Source organism: Equus przewalskii, chromosome 23 (genome assembly GCF_037783145.1).
Source record: "Equus przewalskii isolate Varuska chromosome 23, EquPr2, whole genome shotgun sequence".
In the NCBI taxonomy this organism is placed as follows: Eukaryota; Metazoa; Chordata; class Mammalia; order Perissodactyla; family Equidae; genus Equus; species Equus przewalskii.
The window spans coordinates 1,193,882-1,216,964 of record NC_091853.1 but is presented as its reverse complement, the minus strand read 5'-3'; the positions used below and the strand labels follow the sequence as shown (position 1 = coordinate 1,216,964).

The window sequence follows — 23,083 nt, the reverse complement described above, 5'->3', positions numbered from 1 at the left end:
CGCTCCCCTCCGCCCCTAGCTCAGGTGGTGCGTGCGGGACCCCAGCCACGAGTCTGACCTCTTTTCCCTCCCGCCCGCCCGTCCCCACCCCTTTCAAAGCTGGGACTTTATTAAGGCCGGTTCCGTCAGGGCTGAGCCATTTGCTCAGAGGAACGCGCACTCTGGCGGAAGCGCGAGGTGACGAGCCAGCAGGGGGGCGCCGTGTCCAAGAACAAGGTAGGGCCGGATCCCCGCGGTACGAGCGCGCGGAAGGGGCGCGGGATGCGCCGGCGGCCGCGGGGTCAGCGCCTGGCTGCGCGAGAAGCTTTCCCGTTCTTCCCGAAGGCCGGAGGCGCAAGGGAACACACATGCCCTTAAACGGCGCGGCGGCGGGCGGCGGGCGGCGGGCGGCGGGCGGCGGGCGCGGGGCCCCGGAGCCCGTGGCGCCTCCAGCCGGGGCCGGTTCCCGTCACTCCCCGCTCGGCGTTTCCCCGGCGCCCCGCCTCCAGGGCCCCGACGCGAGGAAAGGGGCCGGGCCGCGGCAAGCCCGCCCCTGCCCCGTCCGCGATTGGCTCCCTCAGGTGTCCATCCGGAACCTATTTTTGATGGAGGAGGGGGTGCCACCCAGTCTGCCCCAGATCACGTTTGCCGCCGGCAGCGGAGCATTCGGGCCCGAGTCCGCGGGCGAGAAGCGGTTAGGGGCCGGCGAGCTCGGCTCCGGTGCCCGGTCCGCGTCCCCCCGCCCAGGCCCGAGGCGGTATCCTGCCGCCCCGGCCACCTCCCCTCGTGGAAGCGGAGCGGCGGCCTGGCAGCAACGCAGAGGCGAAATGTAGCGAGCCGGGTGTCGCGGCCGGACGCTCACCTTGGTCAGGGGTGTGGGGGGCACGCCGGGGGCCGAGGAGGACGGCTGAGGAGGAGGAGTGATGAGAAGGGGGGGAACCCTGCAGCCCCCGAGACCACGGGTCCCTGCTGCCGCCCGCCAGGCGCCCCCCTTCCTCCGGAGCGAGGGGCAGGTCAGTCCCGTTGGGGCGGGGGCGCGGGGGGGCCGAAGGCGGGAGCCCTGGCGCGCGGTGCGGTTGCTGAGTCTGAGTCGGAGAGAGGCGAGGAGGCCACCCAGTTACTCCTCCCCTTCCCTGGGTTTGGGGATAGTAAAACAGGTCTTTTTCGTCCCGTCCTCAGGGCATCCTGGTTCGGTTCTGCTGCTCTCATCGCAGGGCCTTCGGCCGGTCTGAGGTCTCTATTGGAAGGCGGCGGGGAGGGACGGGCTTCTCTGCCTGCGAGCCCCCTTTCAGGTTAAGCGGCCTGCCAGGACGACGGGAGGGCGGGGCAAGTTTCGGCAGACTCAGAAACTTTTCTGGCTTGGGGCAGTGGACCCTGTCCTGCTCAGAGGTTTCCTCCTGGATCTCTAGGGAGGGTCTTTGAAAGAACCAGGGGGCTGTGTTTAAGGAGACTGGCAAAGGGAGTCCTGGTGACTCGAGTGGATAGAAGAGGAAATTCTCGTGGGCCAGTTAACTGGAGTTTGGTCCACCCTTTCCCAAACGAGTTGACTAATTGTGTTTGAATACTTTAGGGCCTATTCATCCTACCTAGGGGAATTCTCTTTAAATTTATTTTTTTCCTTGTAAGAGCTGTTCTGGTGAAATGGAATAGGGTGGGATTGAGGCCTGGGGATTCCTTGAGGCAGGAAAAGCAGGGGTGTCACTGCTTAAGAGGCGTGCATTGGGAACAAGTGCATTTTGGCTTGTGCTGCTCTGCTTTTTGTTTTGCTTTGTTTTATTTCTTATTTTTTGAGTTGGTGCTTTTGTGTTTTTGTTTTTTAAGAATTCCATTATATCCAACTCTCAGTAACCCTGGGGAACAGGGCAAACCGAGGGAACTGAAATGTGTGCATAATAACCAGCAGTTTTACCCTCTTTCTCTTCAACCTGAGATAACTCCCTCATCCTATCTGACAAGCTCACAGGCCAGAGCAGGGAGAGGACTCGAGACAGAGGCCTGGATCCCAGTCCTGCGTCGGAGCTTTTTGTAACACTGTTGACTCTCAAGGGCAGGAGTGGGTAGGCCCTGGCTCTTGGCCTTGGTCTGACAGGCTTGCCCCATTGCCCAGGGAGTCCTTCTATTTTTTTTTTCAGGGGCTAGGGTGTTTGGGGGTCTGGGACCTTTACTCAGTGATCAGATTCTCCCTGTTTCTTTGCCCAGTGCCACTGTCTTGTGACTGTAAACAATCACTTTCGACAGTGGGGTGGCTGTGTGGCAGGGAGTTTGTGACTGAATTTGTAAGTGACCCCACTGGGAGACCACACTTAAACAATCCTGGGTTCTTAATGGGCATTCAAGAAGGCATCTCCCTCAGGACATCCCTGCCCACCGCCAGTTGCTGAGAGGACAGTGCCGGTGTCCCCTGCGCAGCATCTTCCCGGTCCCAGGCTGGCCACATCTCGTTGCTCTTGACCATGGTGGTGAGCCCTGTGGGGCGGTGGGTTGCTGGATGGGAAGATGCAGAGAGAGTGCCTGCTGGGCCTCCAGATGTCACAGCGCAGGAATGAGTAATTTTAGTGGAAAGAAGGAGGCAAATAGCAAACTCTATGCCTACCTTGTGGGAGAATTCTCCCAGTAGGAGCTGTCCTTTGCTGTATCTTAACATTCTCTTTTTCTTGTCTTCTTCCTTCTCACGTAAGGTCTTCTACACAGATTCTCGTAACTTTAAGGACCAGGGATTTGGGGAGGTACAAGTTCTTCCCAGGAAGGAAGGAGATCTCTGGAAGAGAGGGAAGAGACGGCAGACACTGCCCTGGGACCAGCGGAGCCTGAGGAGCTGTGGGCAGCTGAAGGAGCCCAGCCAGAGGCGTGGGAGGGAGCCGCAGCCCCACGCCGAGGCTGCGTTCTGAAAGATTTGAACTTAAGCTACTTTTTGTGAAAGAAGGGCCACCTCGGAGGGCACCCCAGACTTCACTGGGCTCTTCTACTCTGGATGTCCTGTCCTGAGCAGCCTGCTGCTGAGAACCAAAGAAGATAAGAGGCCAGATCGCTTCTACAAGTGTAGCACTGGCCGGCCAGAGTCAGGCATCCACACCCCTCCTGGCTGGCTGCAGAGGCTGGCGAGGACTCGCGCGTTTCCCTCCAGCTCGCAGCTTCAGTGCTTGATGGGGCTGCCTGTTGGTGGATCAGCTTTTGCAGCGCCTAGTAGGAGCGGAGAGCCGTGGGAAGAGGTCCCACGGCACTCAAGCCTGGGTTCCTCCCAAGACTAAGTTCTTCCCTGAGTTAGACAGGGAGAGAGAAAGCAAGAAAGAGGAAATTTCCCCCACCCCTCCTCCCTTCCCGTCATGTCCTCCAAGCCAGAGCCGAAGGACGTCCACCAGCTGAATGGGACTGGCCCTGCTGCCTCACCCTGCTCTTCCGATGGCCCCGGGCGAGAGCCCTTGGCCGAGACCTCGGAGTTCCTGGGGCCTGATGGGGCAGGGGTAGAGGTGGTGGTGATTGAGTCTCGGGCCAACGCCAAGGGGGTTCGGGAGGAGGACGCTCTGCTGGAGAATGGGAGCCAGAGCAATGAAAGTGACGACGTCAGCACAGACCATGGGCCTGCACCACCGTCCCCACTCAAGGAGACCTCCTTTTCCATCGGGCTGCAAGTGCTGTTTCCCTTCCTCCTGGCAGGCTTTGGGACTGTGGCTGCTGGCATGGTGCTGGACATCGTGCAGGTAGGACCTGGGTATGGCAGCTCTTGACCATGAGCTGTGGGGCCACCTTTTCCTCCTAGGAAACTAACTCTTGGAACTTTCTCTCCACCTCCCTGTCAGAAGCAGCTGCTGCTTCCTAGAATACTGTTTGCCTTTGGATCATGTTCTCAGGTTCTTCTTGGTCTAGTTATTGTCTACAGAAGCCTCAAGGAAGCCCATTAGCCCTCGAGAGATGGTCAGGGCATTATTGCTTAACAGAAGCAGGAATGGTTCCAGAGCTCCGGCTTGGAAGAGAGATGGAACAGGGTTGTTGCCTGCGTCCCTCCTGAGCATTCCTGCTGAGCCCAGCTCAGTAGGAGACGTTTAGATGAGTCTCCTCTTTATGCTCTCCTTTCCCTTCACTTGGGGTTTCAAGGATACCCATAGTAGAAAGGTCAGTTTCAAGTCTCCTCTCCATCCTCCTGCTGGGCAGGAATTTGTCCAGCTGCCAAGAGGGTCTCAGATTAAATGGGAAGGTTCTTAAAAGCATTCTGTGTTGCTTCTCTGCCTGTAACCTTGGCAGTCTCCTTGGGGAATGGGGTTGGGCCCATGCTGTCTGATGCGTGATTTGGGGGTGTAGGCATGGCAAGACCCAGAAGTGCTAATTATGGGGACAAAATGTAACCAGGCCGAGGCAGATGTAACCAGTCCCTCCTCTTTGCTCCTTACCTGTCTTTCATGAACCTACCCTGGGCAAAGAGGGCTCTTCTGAAGCTACTGAGTAGAATTCAGGATAAGAACTGGCAGGACCTGGAAGCTAAGAGCCAGGGATATGCCATGTTAGCATGTTGTCGTTTAGGACTTACCTGGAATCTCTAGGTCCGAGGGATAGTTAAAGTCCTGTTTCCAGGTGAAGGTTTTGAAGCGCAGCAAGGCGAGCAGAGCTTTCTGAAGGTGCTGGGTTTGTCCAAGTCAGTCATTAGCATGGATCAGATTCCTGCTGAGTGCTGGCCCCTGTCCTAGGTATTCGGAGAAATACAGAGGCCGGAGGAGATCTGGCCTCTGCCCCAGTGTGTCCCTGACCATGAGATCTCTCAGGATGACGTGGAGCTCAGCATCCCCTCCCCTGTGCCAAGCTAACCCTGTAAACAATGCGTGTGGTGATGCCTGTGCCCCAGGGAACGGAGTGTGGTTGGTTCTAGGTGTCCCCTGGACCCCTTCAGGAGAACCTTCGCTTGCTAATGAGGATGGTGTGTATGTCATGCCAAAGTGCTTTGTTCGGCCTCCCCTTGCCCCTAACCTGTATGTGGAGGATTGTCCCCCCTGCGGGTTAGGAAGCCAGCCTGGAGCTGGGAGGGCGGGCTTTGGATTCTTCCACTAGTGGCTGCCCCTCCTCCTGGGCAGTGAGTGGGGTCGTGGGAGGAGGAGCAATGAGACTGGGGCAGCGGTTTCTCCACCTCTTCCATCCCTTTCCTGTGGCCTTGGTTCTCATTCTTAGAGTTTTTGAGTTCTGGTTTGCTGGTGAACTGGGAGAGGGTTGTTTTATTTTCTGGATGATGATAATGGTAGTGGGGAGCACTTGCTGGGCTCCTCTGGGGGAACCATGATCATCTGCATTTTGTAGAGAGGGAGTTTATGGCTTAGAGGGATTGGCTAACTTGTCCCTGGTCATCTGGCTCCTCCAAGCTTGCGCTGGTACCCTCTGTGGCCATCACCGTGGCCATGGTTCACCAGCTGGTTAAAGACTCTGGGAGGAGTCTGCTCTCTTTGTCTCCCCTTGAAGAACAGGGTGGACTGGAAACTGGAACAATTGGAGTTATATTCTGAAGTGAACAAGAACAAAAGTTCTTAGAAGGGATGGGGAGCCCTCTGCCATCCCACACACTCAGAGAGTTCTAGAGCTGGAAAAGGCTTTGACATCTTGCCCCACCCCCACGAGCCTGGGACATGGAGAGAACTAGGTAGGAAACCTTTGGGGCCTAACCAGAGTGCCCATCAAGGGCCAGCATTTGCCCTCCATGTGGCACCTAGGCTCACCCCAGAGTGAGGGCCAGTTGGTATGGATGACAATGGCTGGTTTGTCCTTGTCACCCCCCCAGCCTCCCTGCCCCAGCTGGGCTGGAGCAGGCCGTGCAGATGGCTGCAGTGATATCATGGGAGGGGGTGGTACAGAAAGACAGGACGTGGGACCACAGAGAGATCTTTATTCCACATCCAGGGGAGCAAAAGGGGTGACTGACAATCTCAGATTCAGGAAGAGCAGGACGATTTCTAAGGCTTCGCACCTGCATGTCCCTCACAAGCTCAGATGGCCTTCCGTGGGACAGAGTTGGGACGGCCTGGGAGATGGGGCTGTCTGGAGGAGTTGGCTGTGGAGTAGTCTCAGTGTCTCAGAGCAGCTGAGCAGAAGGCCGTGCTGGTGCAGATGTCTCCTTGTCCAGGGCCCCTCATCTTTCCCCACTACTGCAGAAGACCCAGTCTCTTCCGGGAAGGCCCATTTCTGTCTCCTCTTATCTACCCTCCTCTCCACTTAACGTGTACAGCCAGCGTCTGCAGGGAGATAAGGGGCTGGTGGACTGGCCCAAAGCAGGGAAAGGGTAAATGGACTGTGGTCTGCTCCGGCTTCCGTACCGTGGCTTTTTGGAGGGAAAGCAGGAGTGGGCCTGATGTTGGAATTGAAGGGGTTGGGATATGGGTGCATCCACACTGCAGATCTTTGTGCCCTGCCCCCTCGTTTGCTCAGAGGCTGCTGCAGGGCCTCTCGCTCCCTTTTCCTGTCAGCCTTTTGAGGGATGGGGGGGTGGCCAGAGGTGGCGTGCTGACCTTCACTGGAATTCCCAGCTGTGTTAAGACAGGTGGGACTCCTAGGTCCTTGTTTTAACTCACTGTTCACTAGCTGGAGCCAGCTCTGGTGGTCTAGTGGTTAAGGTTCCTCGCTCTCACTGCCGTGGCCTGGGTTTGTTTCCTGATCAGGGAACCACACCACCCATCTGTCGGTTGTCATACTGTGGCAGCTGCATGTCACTGTGATGCCAAAGCTCTGCCATCGGTATTTCAAACACCAGCAGGGTCCCCCATGGTGGGCAGGTTTCAGCGGAGCTTCCAGACTAAGACAGAATAGGAAGAAGGACCTGGCCACCCCCTTCTGAAAAAAATTGGCCATGAAAGCCCTCTGAACAGCAGCGGAGCATTGTCTGATAGAGCACCGGAAGGTGAGAGGATGGCGCAGAAAGACCGGCCAGGGTTCCGCTCTGTTGACCACAGAGCGCTAGGAGGCGGGATCAACTCCGGGCACTAACAGCAAAAATTCACTTGCTGAGGATTTCAAGGAAAGTAGACTTCCCCTTCCCTAAACACCTCCTCCTCTGGTTTCTCTGCCCTGCTCTGCATACGGAAGAGTCTGCAAAGGTGAACGTGGATGGCAAGTGTGCACTTGGGGAAGTGGAGGGGGAAAGAAGCGCTCTTCTCGCAGCCGGCCCCTCCCTGCTCCCAGGGCTGCCTGGGCAGGAGCTCAGATTCCGTCTCACTTGACCACCTCTTTCTCAAACTTTGTACAGCCCTGTATATCCAGGCTTTGCCCTGAGGTGCTTCTCCTTGGACACCCAGAAGATGCCTGGGGCACAGTAGGGGAGGCCTCAGACCAGTGAAGGCCGGGCTGACTCCAGTCAGATCTAACTCAGTCCTCACCTTGAAAGGTCAACTCCAGCCCAACTTCCCAGGTTCTCCCACAGCCTGGTGCTTAGAGCTTCTCTCTAGGGATTTCAGTCTTCATGTCTTGATTCCAGCTCTTCCTGGCTGTGACTTTCTTCCCTGCTGCTACCCCTCTGGAGGGGAAAAAGGCTCAGGGCAGAACACTTGGAGGCTGGCGGGGGTCAGTATATGAGGCCAGAGGAGGTGAGGCGGGGAAGAGGCAAGATGGAAGGACAAGAAAGAGGGACCAGCCGGGCCCCTGATTTGTGAGACTTAGGGGGATTGCTCTGAGGCAGAATAATTTCTGAGTGTTGGGGGAGCAGTCTCATTCCACACCCCTAGAATATCAGGGAATTATGAGCCCCCGCCAGGGACAGAAAGAAAGGGAAGAGCTGCATTTCTGAGAAGCAGTGGAATTGTAGATGTCGTCCCCTGCCGAGCCGGGCAGTGCTTCGCAGAACGTGCCCTCTTCCACCCACAGCAGAGCAGGAAGGCGTGGGCGAAGGCTCAGTGACGGCTCTGACTTCAGGGACAGGCACTCCCAGCCAGCATGAACAGATGGGCCTGAATCAGCCAACGGAGGAAGGAAAGACAGTCACTGTCTGCCCCTGCCACATTCTGCCCACTCCTGACCTCAGAGCCACCCTGCTTCCGGGCTGGCTCCACATCACCAGCATCTCTTCCCAGAGCCCTGTGTGAGTGCACGGGTCAGGGACTCCCCTGACTGAGCTGCATCTTTCAGAGGGTTTTGTGGCTGAAGAAGGTATGTGTGTAGGATCTGGCTGCTCTGACCCAAGTGCCAGCTCAGGGCTTTGCTGGGCTGGGGCCAGGCAGTGTGAGGTTCCAGGCTGTACTCTTTGGAGCTGGGGAAGACACTTGCCTAGGGGCTGTTACTGTGTACTGTTCCACTTGCCTGTCTGTCTCTCATCTTGTTGCTACTAAAACCGCATACCTTCTAGGACCTTATGTAGTCAAGGGAGAGCAAACGTGCATGTGTGCTGGAGGTGGAGGAATTTGGGCGTGCTTATAGTGGCAGCCAGAGGGGCTTAGCTGAGCTTCATACATATTTTTTCTTAAATAATCATAAAGACGGACAATATTCCTTACAAATAATTCAGGAAATATTACCTGCATGCAGTCAGAGTATTTTCCAGGCCTTTTCACTCTGCCAGTACATACACATTACACATTCCTACCTAGAGAACACAGCTTTTCACAGACTTGGCAGCTTGGAAGGCCAGGGGGGAGATGTTTTGTGGTGAGGAGGGGATGAGGCTGTGCTCTAGGAGGAGCTCTGACAGCCCGCAGTCCGGCCCCTCCATGAGGGGAGAAGAGCCCTCTCTCTGGAGCTGCAGTCCAGTTGAGGCGAGGAAGGAGGGGACAGGGCAGAGTGAGGCCAGGCCTGCAGGGAGCTGGAACCCCAGTGGTGTGTACCACCGGCCAAAAGTAGCAGTGCCCCAGCTCCTCCAGGCAGATGGGGCCCACGGAGCTGCCTTCCCTCTGAGGGCCCGGGGGTGAGAAGGGATTCACATCCCTCCAGTGTTTGCAAGGAGCTGGCTCTTCCTGAGAGTGCCTGAAAGCTCATTAATTGCTGCTGAGACAGGGCCCTTTGTCGGGGCGGGGGGGCGGGGGGGTGTCTCTTCCCCTCCTTGTCTTCAGAGGGGCTTCCCTAGAGAATCCTAGGCCCCCCACCTGTGAGGGGCCAGGCCAGGAGCTCAGGTAAGGGTATGCTGTAGCCCTAATGAAATGAGCCTTTCCCCAGAGTCCTGGTGGGAACCTCTCCTGCCCCCAGCCCACCCCCACACACGAAGAACTCTGACAGGAAAAGAGAGGTCCTCGCCTTATGGGACTCCCCAGTGTCCACCCTCCCTGGTCTCTAGCTCTGGTCCAGTCCCCTCTGATATCCTTGCTCATCTTTTTTTTTTTTTTACTGTGGTAAAAAACACAACATAAAATTTATCATCTTAACCATTTTTTTTTTTAAACATTGGCACCTGAGCTAACATCTGTTGCCAATCTTCTTTCTTTTTTTTCTTCTTCTTCTTCTCCCCAAAGCCCCCCAGTACATAGTTGCAGGTCCTTCTGGCTGTGCTATGTGGGACGCCACCTCAGCATGGCTTGATGAGCGGTGCCGTGTCCACGCCCAGGATCCGAACCTGTGAAACCCTGGGCCACTGAAGCGGAGCGCGTGAACTTAACCACTGGGCCACCGGGCCACTCCCTCATCTTAACCATTTTTAAGTGTACAGTTCAATAGTGTTAAGTATAGTGACATTGTTGTGAAACCGATTCTCCAGAACTTTTTCATCTTGCAAAACTGAAACTCTAAACCCATCACACACTAACTGCTCTTGCCCCTCCCCCAGCTCCTCACAACCACCATTCTACTTTCTGTCTCTACAGATTTGACTGCTCTAGGGACCTCATGTAAGTGGAGTCAGACAGTATTTGTCTTTTTGTGACTGGCTTATTTCACTTAGTATAATGTCCTTAAGGTTCATCCATATTGTAGCGTGTGACAGGATTTCCTTCCTTTTTCAGGCTGAATAATATTCCATTGTGTGAATATGCCACATTTTGTTTATCCATTCATCATCCATAGACGCGTGGGTTGCTTGCACATTTTCGCTGTCGTGAGTGACGCTGCTGTGAACATGGGTGTACAGACATCTCTTCCAGCCCCTGCTCTCAGTCCTTTTGGACACACACCCAGTAGTGGGATCGCTCAGTCATATGGTAGTTCTAGTTGTAATTTTTTCAGGAACTGCCATGCTTTTTCCCATAGTGATTGCACCATTTTACATTCTCATCAACAGTGCACAAGGGTTCCAGTTTCTCCACATCCTCACCAACATTTGTTATTTTCTGGCTCTTTAATAGTAGCCCTCTGAATGGGCATGAGGTGGCATCTCATTGTGGGTTTGATTTGCAGCCTTGTTCATCCTTAACTGTGGTGTCAGTGTTGGAATTGCCTTTATCTCGAGACCGTCTGATCTGGCCCCTGAAGTGTAATTTTAGTCAGGAGCTTGAGGCCCTTGTAACTTGTTTAAGGTCCCCCCGAGGTCTATCTGGGGAGGATATTGGGGAGATAGCATGAGGCCCTTCCCTGTGGTCTCTTGGAGGAGACCCAGGGTTCTCAGTCCAGTGCCCTTGCACATGACGGCACTTTGCGCCCCCACCGTGGTACTCTCATCAACCTATGTATAGCCGCCTGCCCCCCCGCAAACCTGAAGGCTTTCCCTTCTTAAATAAAGGAACAAATAAAGGACCCCACGTTGCTGCCAGGGCCAGGGAGGGGGATGCAACCCCAGCCTTTTTTGCAAGTCTTCAGTTTCAATTGCAACTAAAGTCGCTTTCAAATAGCCAATCCCAGCTCCTGCATTTTTCCCTCTTAGCACTAAGTAATGTAGAGCTCTCTGAACCTCAGTTTCCTCACTGACAAAATAGGGATAAAAATAGCCCCTACCTGAGTGGGCTGTTGATAGGATGAAATGAGAGTATGCACATAGAGCACTCAGCCCGTCCTTCCTTGACAGACGTTAGCTGAAGGCACTGGAGGAGAGCCAGGCCTGAGGGCCTCGGGACCAGTTCCCATGTCTCCTGACTCTGCCTGCAGGAGTACCCTTGCCTCTCCTCGCTAACAGGCTGGGCAAGGTCTGTGGGGTGAGGGAGTGCAGAGGAGGAGTAAAAAGCCTCTCGCAAACCAGTCCTCACTCAGAACCTGTTGAGGAGAGTTGCTGTGGCTGAGGCCCAAAGCCCTCGGAGATAGAAACCAAACAAACCCTCTAGTCTGCTCAGCCTGGCCCGTGGAGCTCCACTCTCCACAGCTGAGACAACACCCCCAGGCTGAGGCCCCCAACAAACCAGACTGGAGGCTGAGGGGTTGGGGACTGCAGATTGAGGGGGGTCACAAAGGAGCTCTGGGCTGTGAGCCAGCCTGCGTGACTCGGCTGTGTGGGGCTCACCATCCTCTCACACTGGCTCCGGAAAGCAGGCAGAGGAAGTAGAGCCAGGCTAGGGTCTCCTGACTGGAAGACCCTCCACGCCCCCCTTCCGGGGCAGGCAGCGGGCTGTGCTGTGTGGAGCACGAGGGGCTCCGTCTGGCTCCGGGGTTCTTGGAGGAAAGGTGCTGGTGTGTTCACTCCCTGCTGATTCTGCTTCCTCCTCGAGCCCCTGGTCCCAGAATATCTGTTCAGCCTTGACACCAGCCCTTTGGGCACTGATTCCTGGGTTCTGTTTTCACCTTGTAGCACTGGGAAGTCTTCCAGAAGGTGACAGAGGTCTTCATCCTTGTGCCTGCGCTGCTGGGGCTTAAGGGAAACTTGGAGATGACCCTGGCATCGAGGCTCTCCACTGCAGTGAGTGTCCTGGCAGGGACAAGTGCGGCGCACAGAGGACTCCTGGCAGCACAAAGCCAGGCTGGGAGGTCACTACGGGCCTTTCTTAACTGCCCAGGCCTAGAGTGTGGGGCTGGGGTGGGAAGGTATAAGGAGATCCCAGGCCGGGTGTCCTGCTCCTGGGCAGAGGCTCCCTGCCCAGAGTGGTTCCCAGGCTCCACTTCTCTGGATGTCCAAGCCGTCCCTGGACTCTTGCCCCACCCCCTGCTTTGAAACTCACCTCGTGACTGTTTGTGCAGCTTTGACAGGCGAGCTTCATGCTGGTCCCTGCACCTGCACAGATGGGGGCTTCCTCTGATCTCTAGCCCTGCGCTGCAGCTGGGCAGGAGCAGAGCCAGGGCTTCCCAGCCCCCATCCCGTCCCGTTCCCTTTCCCCTGCGGCAGCCTGCTCTTCTTTAAGGGAATAGATGGAGGAGGGTTGCTCATCACTCCCACTTCCCACAACCCCTTAGGTCAGTCAGGATGGTTCAGAGACTGAAGCAGATACAGGGCTGTGGGGTGGGAGGCAGGAGGCAATAAAACTCAGGAGGCCAGGAGAGCCAGGTGGCAGGGATGTCCCTGCATGGCCGTGAATCTGGAGAAGGTAACAGAGAGAAGTGGCAGCCAGCCTAGCCCGTCCCAACTTGCCCTACTCCTGGCCTACTTCTGTGCCCCTCACTCCTTCCCATACACTCTTGTGGCCTCAGTCCTGTACCAGCACTGACCTCTCCTTCCCTAGGATAGCAAGCTGGCTTCAGAGCCGGAGATCAGGTCATTTTGACCCATGTGGAAGTGGGCTACCCAGATGAGCGAGACTGAGGCTGGAATCTGCCTCTGCCCAGTGGCTGTCCTGAGAGGAGGAGAGAAGAGGAGGCTGCCTTGGGCGCCCCCTTCCTGCCCCCACCCCGCCGCAGGAGCTCAAGGCTCTTTAGCTCCTTCCCTCTCACCCTAGCCCCCCCGATCTTGCTTCACTTTCCCTAGGGGTCATGTCCCGGTCCCAGAATCTTAGGCTGCATGCACTGCCCCCTGATCCTGGCAGGGTCCTAATGGATGGAGCTGCAGGCCTTTTCCAGCCTGGAGCTCCAGCCCCGTGCCTTCCCTCTCCCAGGCCAACATCGGGCACATGGACACACCCAAGGAGCTCTGGCGGATGATCACTGGGAACATGGCTCTCATCCAGGTAAGAGAGGAGGGACCAGAGAGGGTGGACTAAGCTTCCCCTTTTAGTCAGGAATCTGAAAGGCTTAGGTCAGCCCCAGCCGACTCTTGAGTGAAGCTCCAGCATCCGGCTGGGCTGGCCTCTCCCCAAGCAGCTCGAGGAGGTAACCAGGTTCCCAGGAAAACAGCCAAGATGGGGAGGGCCCCAGCATCTCCTGTGTCATTTCTCGGCTCCCAGTGGTGCAGGGGGCTTGAATCCTCACAGATCAGACCCAGAGCAGACTCAGGAGTGCTGGAGTATCCTCCACCACTGCTGTCCCATCTCCCAATAAGGCCAATAGGTTACAGACTGGGAGGCTTCCTCCTTGAGTTCCAGGCCTTGTCGTTGATCTGAAGTCTTGGGCTCTGTTGAACCTCACCCCAATCCCCAGAGGGACACGCGTTCAGCCAGTAACATGTGCTGGGCTCCTGCAGGGCGCACTGCGCAGTACTAGTGTGCAGTGTGAAACTAAATAAATAAAGACGTCCTCCCAGCTTGGGAAGACTGGACAGTGCAACCCAGCCTGCTTCCTGGGGCTGCTGAGGGCCAGGAAGAGGTCTGGCTAAGTGCTCAGTGACCTCAGCTACGAAGCTCTCTGCTCCCTGCTCCCGGGGCTCTCCCCTCCTCAGGTGCAGGCCACAGTGGTGGGCTTCCTGGCATCCATCGCAGCCGTCGTCTTTGGCTGGATCCCTGATGGCCACTTCAGCATCCCACATGCCTTCCTGCTCTGTGCCAGCAGTGTGGCCACGGCCTTCATTGCCTCCCTGGTACTGGGTAAGGAAGGGGAGTGGGGAGGCTGCCCCAGAGGCCTCAACTGGGCCTTCACCTCCAGTCTCTCTTTTTGTTGATGCTCTTTTATCTCTTCTCGCCCTGCCTCACCCTCTCTTCTTCTTCCCCAGGTATGATCATGATTGGGGTCATCATTGGCTCTCGAAAGATTGGAATCAACCCAGACAATGTGGCCACGCCCATTGCCGCCAGCCTGGGCGACCTCATCACCTTGGCGCTGCTGTCAGGCATCAGCTGGGGACTCTATCTGGAGAAAGGTGAGGCTGAGGCCACAGAGTGTGACCTGGGTAGACTCCTAGGTGGGACTAGGAGAGATGGTAGTGGGTTTGCAAGTATGCAAGGATTTCTTCTGTGTTCTTAACTCTTTGGTTAGATCGCAGTTTATAACAACTCTCAACTTTAGGGAGGTGAGGCTAAGGACTTATCTCGAGTTCAGGCAGCAGGGGGAGTATCTGAGAAGTAAGTTTCTGCGGGGTCCTGGATTCTTGCTTCCCTTGGAGGGTGAGGTGGGAAGGGGAAAGGAAAGGAACAGAAGGCTGGAGTCTGCATGCAAAGTGAAGAAGGAGAGGGGAGACAGTGGTTCCTGGGGATCAAAGCAGGAAACATAGAGTCTGATCTCTGCCCCTAATAAGTCCAGTGCCTGGGGAGCTGTCAACCCTGGTGCCTTCGTCCACAAAATGGAAAAGGCTGGCCCCGCCTACCTCCTGGGATTACAGTGAGGATCACATGAGGTCATATGTTTACAGGCAGTTAGTGTGGTATTGCTGTTGATCTGTTGGAACATTTGCAGGCTGAGCCAGGGGGAGGCTGAGAGCGGGGAGCCACATCGCTCACCTCCCGCTGGTCTCTGCCTCTCTCAGATAACTGGCAATACATCTATCCCCTGGTGTGTGTTTTCTTCGTGGCCCTGCTGCCTGTCTGGGTGGTGCTGGCCCGACGGAGCCCCGCCACAAGGGAGGTGTTGTACTCGGGCTGGGAGCCTGTCATCATTGCCATGGCTATCAGCAGGTAGGCTCGGGCCCTTGGTTCACACTCTCACCCTCCTCCTACCCTGCCACAGACTCCCTTTTAAGCCTTGGAGAGGGAGTGTGGCGCGGACCCTAGAAATGCCTCCAATAGTGTATCAGTCACATGTCCTTCAGTTGCAAGTGACAGAAACCATCTGAAATGGGTTTCCCTGAAAAGCAGAATGCATTGGCTTAGGGAACTAAAAAGACACAGCTGGTCTCAGGGGTGTAAATGATCTCATCCTAGCCCCAGGGTTCTCCGTCTCTTGGCTCTGCTTTTCCCTGTGATGGCCTGTAGTTCCAGGTTTATGCTTTTCCTACTCTTACTAATTCCAGTGGGAAGAGTGAGATCCTTTGTCTCAACAGCTCCACAGTTCCCATTATAGAATTTCAGTGGTCTCATCCGGTCACATGGCTATGCTTGAACCAGTCACTGGGCTTAGGGATATGATGCTTTGATTGAATGGGCCTCAGGCCTAGCAGTCATTGGAGCAATGTCACCAGGACCAGTGACTGGGTTTGAGAGAGGCGTTCCCTGAGGAAGAGCCCAGTGCTGTTACCAGAAGGGGAAATAAATACTAAGCAGGCAAAATGGCAGAGGTCCTCACAGGCAGGTAGCCTGTGGGCCGCTCCTCCAGCCCACTTGGAAGATAGGTCCAGGAGGCGCCTGCCTGCCCCGGCGCCACCAGCTTGTTTGGGGGTACTGTGCCAATCCGAACGTTAGGAGCAGCCGCTGGTTCTGGCAAGGGAGGCGAGGACTGGAAGACAGGGGACTCCTGGGAGCCCCCTTGCTTCTCTTCCTCCTCCAAGGCCACTGGGGCCTGGGCCTCTCAACCCACAGCCAGAACAGAACCCTTCAATGGTCTTTGTGTCATTTTATCTTTGTGTCTGTGTAGCGTGGGAGGCCTCATCCTGGACAAGACTGTCTCAGACCCCAACTTTGCAGGGATGGCTGTCTTCACGCCTGTGATTAATGGTGAGGTCTTGGCATCAGCTGCCAGGGGGAAAGGAGAGGGCAGGAGAAGAGGATGTGGGAGCTTTGTGTCAGTCAGGGTTCCAGCAGGCAAGAGAATCCAGCTCAGGTAGTTCAAGACTTTAATGAAGGGGCTGCTCACAGAGGTAGGAGCAGGGTAGAAGGACCCAGAAATTAGCACCTGTACAAAGACCTAGTCCTCAAGGGTCAAAGGGAGTGTTATAGGAGCCCAGAGAGAGCCGTCCTCTGCCCCCAGTGGGGGTAAGCCACTGCCAAAAATCAGGGAGGGATCAGGAAAGATGACCTTTCTCTCTTCCTACCCTCTCTGATTGCCTCTTGGTGCCTCCTGTTGAACAAGCCTAATTAGAAGCAGCCAGCAAGGGAGCCTGGGTGACACAGTCTGTAGAAATCAGCCTCCCAGGGCTGAGAAGGGCAGGGACTAGGTTGGAGGTGGGAGGGCGAACAGAGTAACTAGCACAGTTCCTAGGAGAGCTACCAGATTCCAGAGCTCCAACCTGATACCTGAAACCGGTTACTAGAAGCAGTACGTGAGCGTTGGGTGCCTGGGTGTGCTCAGAGCATTGGAGAGAGGCTGAGGCAAGGCCAGGCCTCGTCCCCTCGGCCGTGTGGGACGGCAGGTGCACACACTGCGCTGGTGGAGAAGGCAGGCTCCCTGAGTCTGCAGAGCTGCCTGTGTCCCTGCACTCAGCCATACCAGGGGGACGTGCGACTGCCACAGCTCCGCAGCAGGGAGGAGGAGCCTTTGTCTTCCTTCTTAGTGTCTCACTCTTCTCCTGGGAACTGGTGAATGGGTCATGCCCTCCCCACTCCTCCCTGCCACCATGACTAAGATCTATGTGTCTCTGCAGGTGTTGGGGGCAATCTGGTGGCCGTGCAGGCCAGCCGCATCTCCACCTTCCTCCACATGAATGGGATGCCAGGGGAGAACTCTGAGCAAGTCCCTCGCCGCTGTCCCAGTCCTTGTACCACCTTCTTCAGTCCTGGTAATGGCACAGTCCCAGCCTCCTAGGCCAATTCCAGCCCTGGAGGGAGGGGCCAACAATCAGTGAACTTCCCTGAAGAAACAGCTGGGGTTGGGGGGGCAGGCTCTCCTTCTCTGCTAGGCTATACCATCTGTTCTGGAGGGCAGGACCCAGGCAGGAAGGCTGTCCTTTCCTGGGACGCCCTGCAGGCTGGCGACCGTGGGATAGAGAGGGAGAGACAGCTGGAGAGGCAGCTGTGTGCTGCCCTGGGGTGTCGTGTGGTACCTCCTGACTTTGAAAGGCACGAGGCAGGTGTCCTCCTCCAGTCCTCTCATACCCTCTCTCCCCGGGCTCCAGATGTGAATTCTCGCTCGGCCCGGGTCCTCTTCCTCCTCGTGGTTCCAGGACACCTGGTGTTCCTCTACACCATCAGCTGTATGCAGGGTGGGCACACCACTCTCACACTCATCTTCATCATCTTCTACATGACAGCTGCACTGCTCCAGGTATGGACTGGCAGGGGCACCGGGAGAGGCCAGGGCTGCCCTGCAGGTGTGGGAGGGGAGGCCCACACTTGGCCCACAGACACTCTACCACCTCCTTCTCCGTGACTGGGTGGCTGATAAACACTGGACAGGCTCAGGAGAACAGGCTGTGTTTCCAGCAGGCTCACTGACATGCTGTGTGACTATGGCTCAGTGTGTTGTCTCTGAGCCTCAGTGATACCTTTGTAACTGGAGAGGAACAGACCAGAGGTGGTGGTTTTCAGGCAGGTGGTGGTGGGGTACCGCCCGCCAGCCCCCAGCCCCAGAGCGCCACTCAGCTCTGTTCTGCATACTGTGCTTCTTTGGGGGATTTCATTTGAATAAAGGGATTCACAGCTTGAAGAAGTGTCAAAACCACTACACTAGGTAATCTGTAGGATCCTGTCCAGCCTTGCCATTCTCTAATACTATGACACACTCCCCTGGTACATTATTACATTTTTTCAACTTTTTATTTTGAAATAATTATATATTCACAAGAAGTTGCAAAAAAAAAAAATGTAGAGAGAGATCCCCTGTACTCTTCACCCAGCTTCCCCCAGTATAAGGTCTCGCATGACTACAGTACAATAGCACAACCAGGAAATTGGCGTGGGTACTAGCCACAGCGCTTATTCAGACTGCACCTGTTTTCCATGCACTCATGTGTGTTGTGTCTCTGTGTGTGCATGCACACATGTGTGAATGTTTAATTCTGTTCAGTTTTATCACACATGTAGATTTGTGCACCCACCACAGTCAAGATACAGAGCTGTTCCAGCCCCACAAGGCGCCCCCCTGCTGCCCCTTCAGAGCCACATTCGCCTTATTATTGCATTTTAAATTTCTATAGGTTTGTTTTTTGAATAGGTAATAACAGTCACGTAGTTCACAATTTTTTAAAGGTTCATAGTGAAACCTCAGTGAAAAGTCTTCTATTCTGCCATTTCCAAGCCATCCAGTTCTCTTTCCCACAGGCCTTCGCTGCTATTTATTGCTTCTGTATCCTTCAAGCTTATGCTATATGTATATAAGCAAACATATATTTTTTTCTTATTTTCATTTTTTTAATACACATGTAGCATGCTGTCTAAACTGTCTGCACCCTGCTTTGTTTCACTTAACAATTTATCTTAGAGGTCATTCCACATTGGCACGTAAGGAAAAGAGTACCTTGATTTTCTGTGGCAGCGTTCTATTCTGTTGTATAGATGTACCATCATTTCATTGAGCCACTCCCCTATTGGTAAACACTCACCCCTCCAATCCCTCACCCTGACTTTAGAAAAGTGTGTGTTAGGACATCTTGGCAGGGGCTGGGCTCAGAGTCACCCACGTGCGCTGTCCCCACAGCAGTTACCCAGGCGCCATGTTCCCTTGCAGGTTGGAGTTAAGTGCACTTGGTGGAAAGGGGAAGGACAGGTATGCCGAGGGTCCGTGGCTGGAGCTGATTCACTTTGGCTGTGTTGAGAAGGATAAGCCTTGGCTCCATTACCTGTTACAAACACCCTGCGGAGCATTCACCTCTGCTGTCTTTTCTAGGCCTGGGGAGGGCCCGAGTGTGGCACTTGGTCCCCTGTAAAGGGCCTTCCTGATCCCTTTGCCACCTCCTCCCAGCCATGTGTCCCAGGGCCTGTTCGGGAGGCTGGAATGTAGAGCCAGCTGCTGCTGTTTCCTTCCTGGGGCGCCTCCTGAAGTCCTCCTGGGCACGCCCTTTATTTGGGACCCTTCTGCAGCTGCTGGAAAGGGTGTAAAGTTATGGGGGACTGGCCCTCATCCAGGGCCAGGGCCAGGGCCGCAGGAGTACACGGCGGCTGTGTGCCGGGCAAGGGGGAATGCAAAGGCTGCTGGAACTGTAACGTCCGGCTTCCTTGGAGAGAAGACAGGAGAGCAACCAAGTTTGCCTATAAATAGGTATCAGTTTTGGTTTCTGGATCCCCCAAGGTGCTCTGGTTCCTGCATCTGAGCCCCTTGGGGCAGAATTTACATACCACAGTATTTGCAAAGCACTGTCAAGGATAGAGCCCCCACGAGACTGGTGGGGCTTCACCATCAGAAACCTTTTCATTCTCACCCCATGCAGTCATCTAGGGAGCCCCAGCGTCAGGAGTGGTGCACAGCGCATAGGAGACGCTGGCCTGGCCACTTGCTCGTGGCAGTCTCCATCAAGTGCATGGCCAACTGAAAAGTGCATGTCAGTCTTGTTAAAATGCAGATTCTTTTGTTTTATTTTTTGAGGAAGATTAGCCCTGAGCTAACCTCTGCTGCCAATCGTCCTCTTTTTGCTGAGGAAGACTGGCCCTGAGCTAACATCCGTGCCCATCTTCCTCTACTTTATATGTGGGATGCCTGCCACAGCATGGCTTGATGAGCGTTGCCACATCCGTACCCGGGATCTGAACCGGTGGACCCCCAGCCACTGAAGCGGAATGTGCGCACTTAACCGCTGTGTCACGGGGCCAGCCCCTGAAATGCAGATTCTGATTTAGGAGATCCAGAGTGGGGCCTGAGATTCTGCATTTCTAGCAAGTCTCAGCTGTTGTTGATGCTATTGGTCCTGGGCCCTCTAGCAAAGTTCTAATTGAGATCATTCTTAATTATCTGTAGTAAAGGAAGGAAAGCCAGGGCACAGCTCAATCAAAGCAGCAGATAACCCAGAATGTCTTTTGAATTGACATGCACTGTCTGCTTTATATTTAGCGGACTTATTCATAATTCTGTTTTGCTAGGCTAGTGTTAAAATAAATCTGCATTCTTTGAGCCCACAACAGCAGAATGGAAAGGGTCAGGAGGAAGACAGCTTGGGATAATCAACTATTATTCGGACAGCTGTGCCAGCAGCAGCCTCAACACTCCGTATTCCACTCTGCTCCAAGGAGAAAGCCCTGTATGAAAAGCCAGCTGCAACCCCCAGCCCCCTGCCAGGCTCCTGAAGAGGTCAAGATGATGTTGCAGGCATTGGAGTGACTGGGAATAGGATGACCCAGAATTAGAGACAAGAGGGCTGAATTCCTGCAACAAGTAGGATTCTCAGGAAGCCCCTTGTTTGGTAAATTTGGCAGCAGAATGTAATGCTGACGTGGGTGACCCCAGGAAGTGGCAGCATCTTCCTTTCTAAAGGGCTCAGATTATGCCTGTCATCTGCTCAGGGTGGTAATTGTGGGGTGGAGGAACATAGAGTGGCGGCCCAGGTGGAAAGATGAGCTGTCCAGCGGAAGGACTGTGGATAGCCAAGCCTTGTGATGCAACAAATGGGTCCAATCGTGTGGCCTCTGGCTCCCCCTGGAGAGAGGGGGTGGCTACAGGCGGGCCTTTCTGTCTCCAGGTGCTGACCCTCCTGTACATCGCAGACTGGATGGTGCACTGGATGTGGGGCCGGGGCCTGGACCCAGACAACTTCTCCATCCCGTACTTGACAGCTCTGGGGGACCTGCTTGGCACTGGGCTCCTAGCACTCAGCTTCCATGTCCTCTGGCTCATTGGGGACCGAGACACGGATGTCGGGGACTAGCCTGGTCACCTCCCCACCCCTCTGCACTTTCTATTTGAATTTTTTCTTTTGTTCCCCTTCCCCCACCCCACTCCACATCCCACCTCTTTCTAGGACTTCACTTTGATACCAAATTCTCATTATTTTCAATGGGAATTTTTATACATTGAGCCAAGTTTGTATAGCAAGAATTCAGGCAGGACACATGGACTGACATAAGCAGTACAAGTAGATTTTTGAGACAATCACCAAGTGCAATTTCATGGTGAGTGCCCCCTGGTGAGGAGGACTGGGGCAGGGGTTTCCGTCTGGGATCTGGGCACATTTGGTTTAGCTTTAGCAAACTCAGTCCTGGCCCTAAGGAGAAACCCTTTGTGCATGGGCTCTGGTTATTTGTTTTTCTTTTTTTCTTTTTGGTTGAACAGAGGGATAAATGTCTCACACACACACACACACACTTTTTCTAGAAATGGGCCGACTTCAAAGCGCTGGGCAGAAGACAGCTGCTCCCGGCCCCATAGAATCCTAGCCCTATTCTCCGCTTTCTGGACCTAGGCCCTCTGGCTCTCACAGAGTGAGGTGGACTACTATTCAAATTGCGTATGTTCCCCTTACCCCCTGCCTGATAAACACCATCAGCCCCTCCCTTTGATCTTTTTCCAGTTGACTGTCACATCCAGGAAGAAATGAGCAGTGGCCTGGTCTCCCTTTGACTCATGTCCACTCATAGGTTTGCCAAGATCTGCATCCTCCCTGGGCCCAGAGGACTGATTCTTCATCTCTGTTCAACCTTCATCTCTAATTGTCTCTAAGCACCACCTTCCCCAGAGCTTGCCAGGTCGGGTTCTGAGATTAGGGCCAGGAATGGGTATGTGGAGAATGGCTGAGAGGTTGAGGGCAACCGGGTGTTTCATTGCTGCTGCTGCTCCTGAGGACGTGATCACGTGGTCACCTTAGATTCTGTCACTTCCTAAAATCACTCATTCTGTCATGCCATGGAGGCCAGTTTTCCTCTCCTTTGGCTTCTGCCCACATGCATCATTCATTCATTCACTCATTCAGCAAATACACAGCCTCCCCAAGAGGAGCTCTCCTGCAGGCACAGTCTGAAACCTCTCACTGAGCGCTCTTTATTGAGTGCCTGCTACGTATTAGGTCGTGTGCCTGGCCCTGACTAGCTCTAACCTCACCTCGTTCCCCAGATACAAAGGCCATGTGCCCCTTGCAACGTGGCAGAGAAAGTTTCCTCGCTGTGAGTATTTGCGTCCATATCACCAAGCCAGGTTCTGCCTCTCGAGCTCCCTCCTAGATCCCACCCCCGTGCGATGCTGACCACAGCTAGAGCCCCCAGCCTCATTGCTCAGCCAGTGTTCAGTCCCCTAAGCAACCCTTCCTCACCTCCCCTTCCCTCCCCCTCTCCTCACCAGCCACCTAAAAGAGGATTCAGAACTGGTAGGCTGGACATCGACTGACTGCTGCCACTTTTCTCTGCCTAGTACCAGGCTGGGGGATCGCTGGAGCCTCTGGATCTTCCCCATACGATCTGAACAGATCACAAATCTGTCTACACTCACACATATCCAAATCTGGGCATTTGGACAGAGGTTTTTTCCAGCCTCTCTATCCACAGCCTCCCCATAAAGCCTCTCTTCTGTAGCCTAAAGGGCCCACCTCCGAGGGAAGGCCAGACAGTGACCCTGTCTCACCACCACCATGCCTCACCCCAGGAACCGGCCCTGTCCCTTCAGAGACAGTCTCTTCTCTCCTTCATTTCCACCCAGGCCGCCTTCTGGAGTCTAGACCCTTAGAACTGGAAGGAATCACAGAGGTTATCTAGTTGGAGTTATGTCCAACAGGGTTAATTACCACCAGCCTGTGCTTGTTTCTGCTTTTCCCTCAGGCCTGCTTGTGTCTTGTCCTCCACCTCCAAACACATTTGCACACACTCTTGTACAGGCACCAAAACCAACCCCTCTGTCCCCAGCCGGTGCCCTGTGATCTCCAGTCACCCCTGCCCATCACTCACCCCTTCCTCATCTCGAGTTCAGCCAGGCTGCCCCGGAGGACTCCGGAGTGTCCTCCTTTGCCAAAAAAGCAGGAAGGTAGGCATGCCCCAAGCCCTGGGTACGTGAGCAGAGGGAGGAGTGTGGGGTGAGAGGGGAAGAAATGAAGTTGAATTTCATGAAGATTCGTTTCTTTTCCTGATTGCACAAACTGTGTGTACTTTGGGCCTGGCTGCAAGGAGCCACACTGGTCTACTCTCGTATCCTTAAAAAGTTACAGAACTGTGTCTTAAGAGAATTATTTATAGTTACTATAACTGAATTGACAAATGTCAACGTAACTGATAAATTATATTTGGTAAAATAAAGAGGACGTTTATTTAGGTGGTTGGTGCTTCTTGTGTCTCATCAGAAA

General features: G+C 54.7%; 1 protein-coding gene across 3 annotated transcripts; it reads left to right on the top strand.

Moving 5' to 3' along the window:
- The first annotated feature begins 104 nt into the window (after positions 1 to 104).
- SLC41A1 (solute carrier family 41 member 1) lies at positions 105 to 23,051 on the top strand. Of its 3 annotated transcripts, XM_070591805.1 has the most exons (12): positions 453 to 992; positions 1,159 to 2,438; positions 2,658 to 3,677; positions 11,576 to 11,683; positions 12,810 to 12,881; positions 13,529 to 13,673; positions 13,799 to 13,945; positions 14,549 to 14,696; positions 15,592 to 15,671; positions 16,538 to 16,672; positions 17,009 to 17,157; positions 20,501 to 23,051. In XM_070591805.1, the coding sequence occupies exons 3-12, from the start codon at positions 3,303 to 3,305 to the stop codon at positions 20,684 to 20,686; spliced, it is 1,545 nt and encodes a 514-aa protein (XP_070447906.1). In that variant the 5' UTR covers positions 453 to 992; positions 1,159 to 2,438; positions 2,658 to 3,302; the 3' UTR covers positions 20,687 to 23,051. The 3 variants fall into 3 exon arrangements, with proteins under 3 accessions (XP_070447907.1, XP_070447906.1, XP_070447904.1); XM_070591806.1 differs by lacking the exons at positions 453 to 992; positions 1,159 to 2,438 and adding an exon at positions 105 to 216; XM_070591803.1 differs by lacking the exon at positions 1,159 to 2,438.
- Positions 23,052 to 23,083: the final 32 nt, after the last annotated feature.